The 13,285-nt window shown below is 47.2% G+C and overlaps 1 protein-coding gene across 7 annotated transcripts in view; it reads right to left on the bottom strand.

Moving 5' to 3' along the window:
- Positions 1 to 13,285, bottom strand: part of POMT2 (protein O-mannosyltransferase 2) — a 42,816-nt gene that overhangs the window by 3,074 nt on the left and 26,457 nt on the right. For 2 of the 7 annotated variants that reach the window (XM_081830149.1, XM_081830153.1), the window contains exons 10-20: positions 12,525 to 12,590; positions 9,852 to 9,925; positions 7,812 to 7,890; positions 6,515 to 6,666; positions 5,977 to 6,068; positions 4,837 to 4,913; positions 2,120 to 2,191; positions 1,765 to 1,956; positions 1,564 to 1,669; positions 545 to 685; positions 278 to 392 (exon numbers count right to left, since the gene is read on the bottom strand). In XM_081830149.1, the coding sequence (XP_081686275.1) occupies positions 278 to 392; positions 545 to 685; positions 1,564 to 1,669; positions 1,765 to 1,956; positions 2,120 to 2,191; positions 4,837 to 4,913; positions 5,977 to 6,068; positions 6,515 to 6,666; positions 7,812 to 7,890; positions 9,852 to 9,925; positions 12,525 to 12,590 (1,166 nt within the window). Of the gene's footprint in view, positions 1 to 277; positions 393 to 544; positions 686 to 1,563; positions 1,670 to 1,764; positions 1,957 to 2,119; positions 2,192 to 4,643; positions 4,914 to 5,976; positions 6,069 to 6,514; positions 6,667 to 7,811; positions 7,891 to 9,851; positions 9,926 to 12,523; positions 12,591 to 13,285 lie in introns of those variants that run through there. The other 5 variants (XM_081830150.1, XM_081830152.1, XM_081830151.1 and 2 more) reach the window with 5 other exon arrangements.

The following is a 13,285-nucleotide window of genomic DNA, read 5'->3' as shown; positions in this document are numbered from 1 at the left end:
GGGGGCCGAGGTGACTAAAGAGAGGCAGCCGGTGTGCTGGGGTGATACAAAAGCTGGGACCTACTGGCAAAAAAAAAAAAGAATGCACAGTTAGCCCCAGGTTTCTCCTATCTGGGTCCACATTGGGGTCACCTGGGGAGCTCAGAAAACTGGCTCAATTGAGTGGGAGCCTCCGGGGATGGGGCCCGGGGTGTGCTTTAAAAGCACCCCAGGGGATTCTAAGATGCATCAAAGGCAGAGGCAGGGAGCAGCAATGCAAGGGGTAGGGGCTACTCACCTGTAGGCAGTTCCCAGGAGCAGGCTCAGGAGTCCCACCGCATATATGCCCCTGGCCAGGGAAGAGGAGGCCAGACTCCAGGCACAGAGCCGCAGGAGAGTATCCCACAGAATCCCTAGGAGAAAGAAGAAAGACAGACCTAGTCTGTCAGAGGATGACTTCCTGGGATGCAGCAGAGAGGAGCTACCCAGGTCAGGAAGCAGCGAGACTCCCCCTCGGTGCTTATCCCCCGCCCTTCTCACCCAAGTCCAGGTAGGCGGTGCTGACCTGTCAACATGCTGGAGAAGAGCATGGCTGGGAAGTAGTGGTGGAAATAGAGGATCCGGCCCATCAGGAAGAATGGGAAGTAATGGAGCATCCAGCCGAGCAGGAGCTGACCGCCTCCTTGCAGCAGGACCTGGGACAGCCCTGGGCCCCAAGCAGCACAACTTGGTCAGCAGCCAGGGAGGGGGCAGAGACCCCTGGCTCTCATCCAGCTCTGCCCCTTCCTTGCTGGGTGACTAGACTAAGCCACGTGCCCTTACTGGGCCTGCCTCCCTCATCTGGAGGCCACTAAGCAAGACGCTAAGCAAGCCTCCGGCAGCTGGACAAGATGAGCAGCTGGCCCTCGAGAGCCTTGCTCACTGCCTGCTTGGAGAGGCCTCAGCACCCACGCAGCAGGAGGCAGCCCAGCCTCTAAAGAAACCAAGGTGCAGCACAGCCCCCAGACAGCTGCCCCCACCCCACGGCCATCTCCCAGATCTTTGCTGCCGCCCAGATCTTTGCAGTGGCAGACAGGGCAGAGGTGAAGTCAGAGATGAGAATGGAGGGCAGAGAGGGGGTCTAGGGCCATGGCTGTTCACAAGGGAGCTGCACATGGCAAAAAGAGCCTGCAAGACCATCTCAGGGGCTGTGGTCCCTACTCCGCTAGAGGACAGGGCCATGGAACAGAGGGCGACAGAGGAGAAAAGGTGGGCAGTTCTATACAGAGCATAGAGGTTCAAGTGAGGGCTCTAAAGTCAGACCACTTGGGTCTGAACCTCAGCTCTACATTTACTAGTATATGTCCTGGATAAGTCTCTTCTCTTTGTGCCTTTGCTTCCTAAGCCATAAAATGGGGCTAAGAATGTTCTACTCTACAGGGCTGCTGGGAGCATGGAGTGTTTAACATAGTACTGGTCATTTGGTGACTGAGCTTTAAAAAGCAAAGGAGAAGGGAAAGAGGGGGGTGAGGGCAGAACGGCCCATCGGCAGTGCAGGCTCCGGCCAGCTGCTAGGTCAGGGGAGGGAGAGCCCAAGGGACCGACCTTCAATCTCTGCAGGCAGGCGTGCCCCTCTCTGCACAGCTACAGCCATGATGCTCCCCAAGAGGAGGTAGAGGGCAATGCTCAACAGATTCAGCCACCAAACCACCTGCATGGGAAGGAGGATGGGCGGGTGAGAGGAGAGCCACAGGCCCCCAAGGATCCAGGCTGAGGGCCCACACAGGGAATGTGCTAGGCACTCACCGGGTTGCCGAGCAGATACACGCGGAAGTCTGTGTCATTGATCCCTGAGAAGCGCAGGCCCTGCGGGGCAGAGGACACCCTGCTGATCCAGGGCCCAGTGCATCCCAGCCACACGTGCTCCGGCGGGGAGGAAGACCAGTTACCTTCCACAGACAGGGAGCCTGGGCAGGAGGCCGATTCTATGTGAGCTCGCTGGGAAGGCCGGGTCAGAATCAGGACAGAAAACAGAGCCCTGTCTCTGGCCACCTCATGCCAGGTAAGGCCTTGCCCAGTTGCCCCACCCCACCCTCACCAAGTCTCAACGGTCTCTTCTTTGGCTCCATTTCCTGGGAGCGGCTCTAGCCTTGAGCCCTACCTGATAGTTGATAGGCCAGTGCCAGGGTTTGGATGTGAACTCATTGTCCTTGGGTTTGAGGCCATTGTTCCCCTGCAGGAAAATGGCAAAAAAGAAGCTAGTCAAGGCAGAGATCTAGAGAGCTGACAGAAATGTGAGGAATGGGCATCTCTGACAGATAGCCAACTGTCAAGAGAAACCTCCCCCGTCTCCCTCCGTTGTGGGGAAGAATCTGGTGCTTGTTCTGTCACTGTCCACCTGCTTATGACTGCCTTACTTCTACCAACACACAAGCTTCCACTGCCACCAGGGACAGTCCATTCAGACCCACTATGCTTGAGAGAAAAAAGGACTTGTTTCCTGTGAGCACAAAACATCCATCCATCTTCCAGACCAAGTAGAAGTGTCAAGAGGGCTAGTGGGAGATACAAAATCAGGCTGGCTTACCTGTTCCCTCTGGAGGCCAATTTCAAACACAAAACCAAAACCAAACACTCTGATGGGTTCCTGAACTTGGAAAAAGTTACTTTAGTCCAGTATTTCTCAACTTTTTTTTTTTTTTCATTCTTGCCCCTCCTGGGACTTTTTAGACTTTTTTTTCCTAAATGCCTCCCATCACATTTTAATACCACAGCTATACTGTAAATGTGTTTACATATTGGTTGACTACCTACATTAAAAAGGTAAGGGTTTTTTGCCCTCCAAGAATACATTTTATCCACTGGGAGTGATATTAACCCTGTTCAGAGTGCACACTTTAGCCTGAAGGACCCTGACTCAGCCCCTTTAATCCAGCAGCCAAGACTGTCCAACACCTTGTCTCTACACGCCAAAATTAGGGCTTTTCAAAAACAAAGAAAAGATCAGGACCCTGGATACTAAGCACCAGGACTGGTGTCAGCCTCATTATCAGAACAAATTGAGAAGGCACTTCCCAAGAAGAGGAGTGAGGTGTTATGAGTTAGGTCAGGATCTCTCCACTGAAGGGCCTCAGAATGAAGAATGGATCATCCTAGGCCCCAGAGGAGCTGCTAAGAGAAACTGATTTCTCCAAACCACTGCAGTTCAGTCCCAGACTCGGGGACTCCAGCCAGAGCTATAACCAACCAGGGACATCCTATTCACTTTGTTAATCTCAGAAATACAGCTCCTTTACTAATCCAAGAAATGCAAGGAAGGAAAAGTCTGTAACCATTACAGGCCTATGCATTTACACATCGTTCTCTATGCTTAAAATCCAGAGTGGGCTCATTCCTTCTGACCTCAGCAGGCAAGGCAGCCTTCTCTGTACAGGACTCAGACCCTCCACTCAGTGGGCAGAAAAGCCCTCTCCCATGCAGTTTCTGTCGTCTGGACTATTTTGACCACTCTCCCCACCCTGACTCTATTTCGGTTGAATAAGAACGTTCCCTGATGCCCTTTTATTCTTTGGCTCTACCTCTTAGATAATGAAAGAAGAAACGAGACTATTTAGACTTAGTCTTAAAATTCTACCCAGACATAGAATGATATTTTGACTGACAGGCATGTATTCAAAAGAGCTATGTCATCAGGCCACAGTGACAGCTACAAGCAGGGAGTCGGGGAAGAAGTGACCCGGAGATCACTTAATGTCAAGTCATCACCTCCCAATGTGCAGAAATGACAAAATTTGAATCTTCTGATCTAATCTGGTGAAATAAGTCAACTATATTTACTGAGTACTGCTTACATAATCACTTCCAGGAAAGTCCACTTGACAACGGCTCAGCAGGGGACAAATAACAGGCACTACACCTCTCTGCACCCCTGTGGGTGGAGTGATCATCACATACTGGCTGAAGATACAGTGATTCCTAAACACCTTTCCTGCAGGACACTGGCTTTCCATAAACCAGAGGAAAGGCGTCCCCCCTACACATCAACACTGCAGCAGGCTTTCTGTACAGCACAGGGGAGAAGTTAAGCTAGTGGGTAGAACTTTCTCAATTTAAAGATCTCCTCTGTCAATTGTTCTTACACCACTGAGGTTAGGACTGCTGTCAGATACTAATGATGGGGAATACCAACAATGAGTCTTACAAAACCTGCAAAAGACTCAACACGCCCCTAAACAGTCCCCGTGTCTGGGAACATGCGTGGGCTCATGGTGGGAATTTTATGCTGCAGATAAACAACTTTTGATCAGATCAGCTATTCATCCTAATTCATTCTAATTTCATATGATGGAATGGACTATTACTGTCTCAAGGACTTCAACCAAGAACACTCTAGTTTTCCGGGGCTCTGCCACTGGAACGGATCTGAGAATCACTTAGAAGCAGGAGAGTGTGGCGGTAGGCAGCACTGACTCTGTGAGCCTGCCAGCCCGGCTTTTCCATTTCGTTCTGGGACCCTGGGCAAGTTGTTTAACCTCTCTGTGCCTCGATTCCCTCATCTGTAAAGTGGGGACCATATCCCCGCAGGACTGTGATAACTGCAGAATAAGTTAGTGCAGCACCGTGCACAGAGTGGCGCCGGGCATGTAAGAGCTACGTAAGTGTGCACTGATGTCTGTTGTCCTCACCATCATCATCACCGTCATCATTCTGTGATAAGGGAAATGCCTTCGAAGACCAAGTAAACCAGAAGCGAAGACCCTTTCAAAGTCCTCCACCAGGGGACAGTGGATCTATACCATAGCTACTGATCTGTGATGCAAGTTTGTGGACGGCCAAGAGCTCATAGAGAAGCCTTCCAGTGAGAGGGGGCCACAGTACCCGGATCATCACCATGTGGGACTCCAGCAAGATCTCAGGAAAAGTGGGCTGCAGCACGTCCAGGCTGATGTTTGGCACTAGACAAAGAAAGGACAGAGAAGAAAACCTTGGTCACACGCACATTCTCACAGCCGTCCAGGGTACCAACACCGTGCCTGGAATCCGAGTGTAGCTTTCCTGACACGCTGGCTAACGAGTAAGTTAGAGTGTTGAAGAGACAGAAGGAAGCTTGGCCCAATTCTTGATCATCCCTTCAGCTTGTGCAAAGCCCTCATGAGGCATCTGGAGAAATACAAAGGCAACAGGCGACGGGGCCTGTCCCCAGCGTTGCCACTGCTCTCGGCACCATCACCCTTCGTTATGGTCCAGGCTCGAATGCTAGGCCGGTCTGTGAGGACAGGGACCAAGTCCACCTCATTCACCCCAGGGGCCCCTAGGCTTCCCACTGTACTCACTAAAGAGTTGTTTAATTAGTTAATTAATTAGCTGGGTGGCTAAATTAGGTAGTAAGAATGAAATGGAAAACACAGAGAGGGGAAATGAAGCAGAAGCTTAAAAGGGGTGGTTGAGGAGGACAAATGATGGATCCAAAGACGACTGAGTTGAAGATGATACTGATGTAGAAACATCAAATTGGAGCCTGGGAGTACAGATATGAGGGCTCAGATCCAGGGCTGTGGCCACCGCTTTCTATAAAAGTGTTGGCTGGCTGTGGGGAGGGGCGGAGCACTACACAAGGGCATAAAGGGAAAGCACCAGCCTGCTCTAAGCCTTGAGGGTGGGAGATACCCATGGTGCAGGGGACAGAAAAGCCCAGGAGGAGACCAGAAAGGTGGATCCACATTGCAGGCGGCAAGGAGAAGTGTCAGCTCCAGCAAGAAGCAAAGAAAATGGGACGAGGAAACTAGCTCTGGCCCACCGCAAGGTCACTGGTCACTTTCGGGGGAGTTTAAGGAGGATGGGAAGTTGACATGGTTGGGAAGAAAAAGGAGCTACCTGTCGAGACAACTCGTATGAAGACACTAGGTTCAAAAAAGGCAGGAAATGACAAGGAGATACAGTGGCAGCAGAATCTATGAAGGTTGATTTTTCTAACATAAGAGTTACTTATAAATGTTTCCAGGAAGTAATCTCACTCACATTTGGGATTGATATGGTCCTCCACATTCCAGATAGAGTTGAGGGTTTCCTTTAGGTATGGGGTGCAAGTAACTTCCAACTGTTCCCAGCCCCTATGAAAAGCAGTCACAGAGGTCTCTCAGAAGACGTGAAACTCACCAGAGAGTTGCGCTGTCGAATCTTTAAATTTATAGAACCCTGCTCTTTTCAACCCAGTGGCCACGCTTTTTGCAACCTCACTCTTTTATATCCCATGACTATCCTAGGAGGAGTCCAGCATAGAGTATTCCACTTCAGAAAGGCCCAGAGCATTTACAAGGTCCAAGACAGATGAACAACTATTCTGTTCAACTCTCAGAACACATAAAATACCAAAGGAACTCTGGAATCCTGTGCTCTGTAACACACGTGATGCCTTTTCTCCCTCCACCTACCACTAAAATAAGAAAACATGAGGTGAACATTGACAACTAGGAAACAGAAACTTCTGGTATACTCTTTGTAGTGTGAAAGGAGAAGCATGAGCCTCAATTGGGACATCAAAACCCCAGAGACTCACCACTTGGGCAAGACCTTTCCCGAGGAGCCCAGGACACAACCTGTGACCAGATGGATGAGGCGAATGCGACTTCTCAGCACTTTGATCCGGTTTCCAAATTTTCTGTTTACAACCTCAATCCGCCAGAAATCATTTGAATCTCCTGTCCCATTCTGCCATGTAAATCAAGGAAAAAATACAAAGAAAGTAAGATGACTTTAGAGAAGACATGACAGGAAAGGGAGATGGCCACCCTTCCGATGACACCATGTTACAAAGGTCAAAGACAAAACAGGCCTCAGTGGATGAGGTGGGAAGGGGAACAAGGGGGCCGGAGAAACACCCCAAGTGATGGACAATTCCCCCAGCGCTCATTAACACAACTAAGAAAAAGTAGTGTTAACTCCTACAGCCTGCAGTCCAATTCTTCACTTCAAAGGACTAGAGTTTAAATTCTAAACATATGTCTTTGCTCTTAAACCAAACTCAAGACATCAACCTGAGCCAACAGAAATAGATTTGGGCCATTTGTACCCATTACTTGGCCATCTGGACACTCACTCATCTAAGCCAGAAAGATTTAGCCTGCAGATTATATTTTGGAAATTAAGACACTTGTGTCTAATTCTCCTCAGGAGATGCGCACAAGAAAAAGACAAGCAATGGCTCTGGTACTGTGGGATGAGCAAACAGAAGGAGGGTTGGGAAGTCCACCTTAAGGAACCCAGGATCTTTACTGATGCACCAAAGCCCCTGCAAGGGAACATAAGATAGTCCTAAGTCTAGCTGCCCTGTGTAGTTGTTTTGTTTCCAAATCACTCCCCAAGCCATAAGTACCCATAGAGCTGCTGCTTCTATTAACTGCATCACCCACGCTACTAAAAAATCCAAAAGCAATGTGGTTAACATCCCCCTGCAGAACAGGGAAGTAATCCTTAAAAATAAAGCCAATGAGGACTTGGGATCTGGCAAAGAATAAACATATATTCACCTAGGATCACATTGTGAGTCCATGGCTTCTATGTCCAATGTGATTTAAAAAGGGACCCAAATAGTATTCATATGTGACATTTATTAAGTGTCAGAACATAAAAATGGCATGGTTATTATGGGAGAAGAGAGATGGAGACAAATAGACTCCCAGGCTGCTTTTCCCACAGCAAGCCTAGCCAAAAAGTTCCCAGTGTTAATAGAGTCCCTGTGTAGCCCGTCATCCTTAGAACATTCCAGAATTCCAGGGAGGAGTGTTCTGTCACATGGCCCTGAACCAGGCCCCACAACTTTTTACAGCCTGCTCACACTCCAGTTGCTCACTTACTATGCCATAGCCAGTGACCTGATAGTGCTTCCGGGTCAGGGGGGCCTCATGATAGTGACTATGCAGGTTCCGAGAAGTCCTAGAAGTTAAGCGAGAGAAACACCATTATCCTGGAGCAAAGAGACATGCAATGTCTCCTCTTTTACTAAGGATATTCAGAGTCCTCTGTTAGTGCAAAAAAAAATTAGAATCTGAACTATGAAATCCAACATATCAGGAACATCTTGCCTATTTACTCACAAGAAACATCCAGAGAGTCAGAGAATTGTCCAAACCAGCATGGACAGATGGTAGGAGTCCTGGACTCCATGCCAAGAAAGAGGTTAACTTCAGCAGTGGGGGGAATGACTTACCACATTTGGTGGCTTTGAAGCACTTAGCTTGCCTGACTCATGAGGCAGCTTTGGGGAGAAGAAATTAAAGTTTGTAATCTACACACGCCTAAGCCAGGTAAGCCTCCTCCCTCCCATTTACTCTTCCTGCCCTCATCACCAGTTTTATAATGTGGGGATCTGTGGGGGAAGGGAGGGATTCATTTGGCTTTTATTTACTTTGTGCCTTTTATAGTAATTCTTACTTTTATCCACAATAAGAAATAAGTGTTCTTTATAAAAATTCTGGAAATTTCCAAAAATAAAACTTAACAATAAATAATAAATAACTTTTGTCAATAAAACAAAATGAAATTTATTAAATAAGTAGTAAAGAATAAAAATTAAAAAGTATCCATGATTATACTAGAAAAAAACACTGCTTATAGCTTTTCTCTATATATAATCCCTGATTTTTAAAAAATTCCATACCTGGGCGCCTGGGTGGCTCAGTTGGTTGAGCGGCTGCCTTTGGCTCAGGTCATGATCCTGGAGTCCCTGGATCGAGTCCCGCATCGGGCTCCCTGCTCGGCAGGGAGTCTGCTTCTCCCTCTGACCCTCCCCCCTCTCATGTACTCACTCTCTCTCATTCTCTCTCTCTCAAATAAATAAAATCTTTAAAAAAAAAAAAAAAAATTCCACACCTGATGATTCCACTATACAAAATTTTTGCAGAGCTGCTTCTGATATTGTTCCTGTTCACTCTTGCACATGGTGCCCTATTTCCTTGTGTGCTTATTTTTTACTATGTACTATTCACTGTCACTGAAAAACTATTTATGGGAATGGATGGCAATCTCTTTCCCAAAAAAGGATTTACATCTGCTTTTAGCCAGGCACTTAGGAAATATTACCAGTCTAGGATTATGTTCATTTAAATTCATGGCCTAAAGATTTTGAGACCATCCAGATGAAATTAATTTGGGCCACAAATCCATGTGAGGATCAATTGGTAGTTACAACTTTTCAGGAACCAGAAATAGCCCCTCCTCACCCCCACTCCCCCTTCTCAAGCCCTTTGGGGTTTCAAGTTTGGGGAAGGATCACTTAATAAATTTACCACTTTGGGTGAGCCTAGAGCTTTGAATTTACAACTCTTTCTCTCAAGGGGCAGTCAAAACCAAAGATCGAAACTCAAGATTGTGGGATCAAGGCAGAAGTGGCTGCAGCATTCCACTTATTTCTCTGGATTTCCCCTCACCCCCCCTTTTACTTAGATTTTTGGCCTGGTAACTCACTACTGCCTTGTCAGCTCTTTGATGCTTTAAGATGTTTTCATATTATTCCAGCATTTGTAGTCATTTTCAGTGAGAACATTGCTTAAATAAACCAGCTTGCCATATTCTCAGAAACACACTTCTATATCTTCCTAAAGGCAGCCACTTGAGAAGAAGCGTTGGGTAACTCAAAGATTTTTTTTCCTCTGGAAAAAGGGAAATTGAACAGTACCTTCAAAGTTCAAAGCTCCCCAAAGCCAAAACAGGCAAACAAAAGTGGCTTGCTTATTTCACAAGACTTCATAAAATGGCCTTCCCATTCTAGCACAGCAGTCTTGCTCCATTTACTAGAGCCGCATCCAAATCTGAGTTCTGTTTATTTCCAGTTTAGAAGAACTCCTTACCTTTGGTGCCCACACCACTCACTTATCCCAGACAGCAAATTTACTTACTCTTTGTGTTCTAGCCGAATGATGTCTCCATGTCTTACAAACTCTACTGGGAATGAAGGGTCCAGGGGATCTGCCAAGAAGAAACAAGCATTGATATCTGAAATCATTCACTCATTAGGCTAGTATGAATCGAGGGTCTACAGGTAAAGAGTTACAGTATAATACGGTAGGTGCTAGAGGTACGGACAGAGTGCTGGGAGGACAAAGAGAAAGGGCCCCTCACTGTCTCAAGGAAGGGTGTCTCAGAGATATGCTTGAAAAGACCCTACAAAGAGGGGAGAATTTTGTCAGGTCAACAAGTGGGGCCAGATGTATGAAAGAACAAAACGCATTTGACCGATAGCAAATGGTTTCATATGAGAGGGTAGGGTGTGGTGGGGAGGGGAATGGGAAAGACTGTGGGAATAGATGAGTGTGTGAACAAGTAGGGCCAGACGGTGCATGCCAGGCTAGGAAAGGTGGTCTTTATCTGACAGGCCCCGAAGCCTCCACAGAAGGGTTTTTAAGCTGGGAAGTCAAATAATAAGATTTTCCTTTCTAGTAAAAACATAGTCTTCCAAAAACTAATGCCATGTAAATGACCATATGCGCTCTCCTCAGAGTCCAGTGTTAAACCCTGCAAGTTTTGTCAGTCATTATCTTGTCTCTGGCAACACACATGCTAAGTGTGAGGCGAAGAAAATGATGAAGTGACAAAAGAAAGGGACCACATCATCTAGAAACCAAGTCAGATAAGGTCTAGCAAGGCAATGACAATGGAAAAGGAGCTGGCAGTAATCAGCAACACAAAAAGATCCTAGCAAACTTCTTCCCATTGAGACATTAACACTCAAGGTCAGGAAAGAGAAATGTGCCAGAACAAATCACTAGTTTTTAAGAGAATTAGAGAACTCAAGTGTAGACATGCCCATTCCTATGTGGACCTTAAGGTCTCTGAAAAAGATTAATCAGCGAAGGTGACAAATCAAGTAAGTCGATGGGAGGGAAGTTTCATTTTACATGGATGTGACAGGGAGGGGCGTTTTTAGCCATCAAGAACACAAAGACCTAAATAAATAAAATCACAAATGAGAGAGGAGAAGTAACAACCAACACCACAGAAATACAATCAATTATAAGAGAATATTATGAAAAACTATATGCCAACAAATTGGACAACCTAGAAGAAATGTATAAATTCCTAGAAACATACAAACAAAGACCTTAGTCTGTATGGCTCCCACTTCCCAAAGTGTTTATAGCTCTCCGTCTTCACAAAGAGCCTTAGTTCCTTGCGTGAAATGCAACCACCTTAACCTAGAAGCCACATCGAATAACAGATCAGAGATGTTCAAAGATTTGGTCCATGCCCACATAACCTTAGAAGTAAAGCAGTGTTAGGACGCCTAGGTGGCTCAGTCAGTTAAGCATCTGCCTTCGGCTCAGGTCATGATCCCAGGGTCCTGGGATCGAGTCCTGCATCGGGCTCCCTGCTCAGCAGGGAGACTGCTTCTCCCTCCGCCTGCTCTGCCTGCCGCTCTCCCTGCTTGTGCTCGCTCTCTCTCTCTGACAAATAAATAAAATCTTTAAAAAAAATTTTTTTTTAATTAAAAAAAAAAGAAGTAAAGCAGTCTTGCCTCATAACCCCTCATTGTGATAAGCCACTTATGTTTGTCCTGTTGGATGTAAACAATCAATACCGGTATTATAAAGGTATTGAAACAGACTCTGACAAATGGTGTCCTAACATATATTACTGAGGCAAAGACAGTGGTTGTGTACACCACATTTCTAGTCTCAAGACTGCAGCAAGAAGAGGTGGGGAAAGGAACAAAGAAGGTGAATTTAGGTGAACAGCCACCCACTGCCACACAAAAGCTCAGGAGCAGCTGACTCAAGAAAGGCGGAGAGCCAGGTGGGGTTTACTGAGGAGTCCTAGAGAATGCCTGTGACATAGGACAATCAGCAGGGGCTCAGAGGTGAGCAGAAGATGCCCTCTGTTCTCTTCTCAGCTAGAGCAGAAGGCACAGCCTGCAGGTAGCCAGCTCCCTGACCAAAGAAAGATCTGGACAGGACCCATGTCATAAAGCCCCGAGAGCCCATCAAGTGTGCTTCAGAGCAGCTTTGCCCAGGCCAATCAGGGGGCTGGCCAGCAGCTATTGAGTGAGGGCCCAAGCACCAGGCTAGAAAAGCCCAGCTACAAGCTCTGAGATCTACAACTGACTGGTGCAGTCCAGGGATGACCAGTGGGCAGCAATACTCTATCATAGCAAGACAACTTGAGCTTCACCATATGCTGGGGTCTGAAAGGCTTAGTGTGCTCTCATTAGAAATGAGAGTAGTCACCGTTTGCCCTCAGTTGGGGCTACTCAACCAGCCCCTGGCAGCATGTCCAGGTAACCAGTCTGAATTAAGTCTGAGCCCTGGCCGGGCCCTCTGGCTTCAACATGACAGCTATTAAGAGTGAGATCTTATCTGTCTTGCTCACTGCTTACCTCCTGTGTTGACAACAGTGCTTGGAACATAGTAGGTGCTCAATAAATAGCTGTTGAAAGACTAACTGAGACCAGTAAAGGTATTGCCAAACCATGCTTAGGAATGCCCATCTCTGTACCATTTGAAGGCATGAGAAATGTTAAAAATGGCTCAGAGTAAGCCATAATGCAAGAAACATCAGTTCCCTACCACATTACCTGCGTTTGTGTTATGTTTCTTGATAATCCACAGGTTGTTGTAGTCCTTGTGCAGATAGGTGGTGACCTGGGTGGGGGAGGAGTTGGGAGGGAGAATACCATCAATATCAGCATAGCCACAGGACAATCAACAGCAAACCAACATTGCTTAAGCCTCTTTCAGAATCCTCAGCCACCAACCCGAGGGGCCATGCTGCCCAGGGGGGTTCAGAAGTAGCACTGGTGAGATTCTCTCCTTCCATCTGCATTTAGAGGTTTCTCCCACAAGAGCCTTTTTGATTGGTCTCGTTAATATCTTTCTGCATCTTTTTTTTTTTAAGATTTTATTTATTTATTTGACAGAGAGAGACACAGCAATAGAGGGAACACAAGCAGGGGGAGTGGGAGAGGGAGAAGCAAGCTTCCCGCCCAGCACAAAGCCCGATGCGGGGCTCGATGCGGGGCTCGATCCCAGGACCCTGGGATCATGACCCAAGCCTAAGGCAGACGCTTAATGACTGAGCCACCCAGGTGCCCCTCTTTCTGCATCTTCTCTTTAAAGTTTCAGCCTCCTAGAGGAGGAACCATGATACCTTGCGCAACATAGTCTCCAGCACACAAAGAGGATTTAGTGCATTTTTAAAAATTTTTATATATTGGGGCGCCTGGGTGACTTAGTCGGTTAAGTGGCTGCCTTCGGCTCAGGTCATGATCCCAGGGTCCTGGGATCGAGCCCCGCATTGGGCTCCCTGCTCAGCAGGAAGCCTGCTTCTCCCTCTCTCA

Source organism: Leptonychotes weddellii, chromosome 9, assembly GCF_054177405.1.
Source record: "Leptonychotes weddellii isolate Sample4059 chromosome 9, ASM5417740v2, whole genome shotgun sequence".
NCBI classification, from domain to species: Eukaryota; Metazoa; Chordata; class Mammalia; order Carnivora; family Phocidae; genus Leptonychotes; species Leptonychotes weddellii.
The sequence above is the reverse complement of the archived record's forward strand: the minus strand, read 5'-3'. Positions and strand labels throughout refer to the sequence as shown.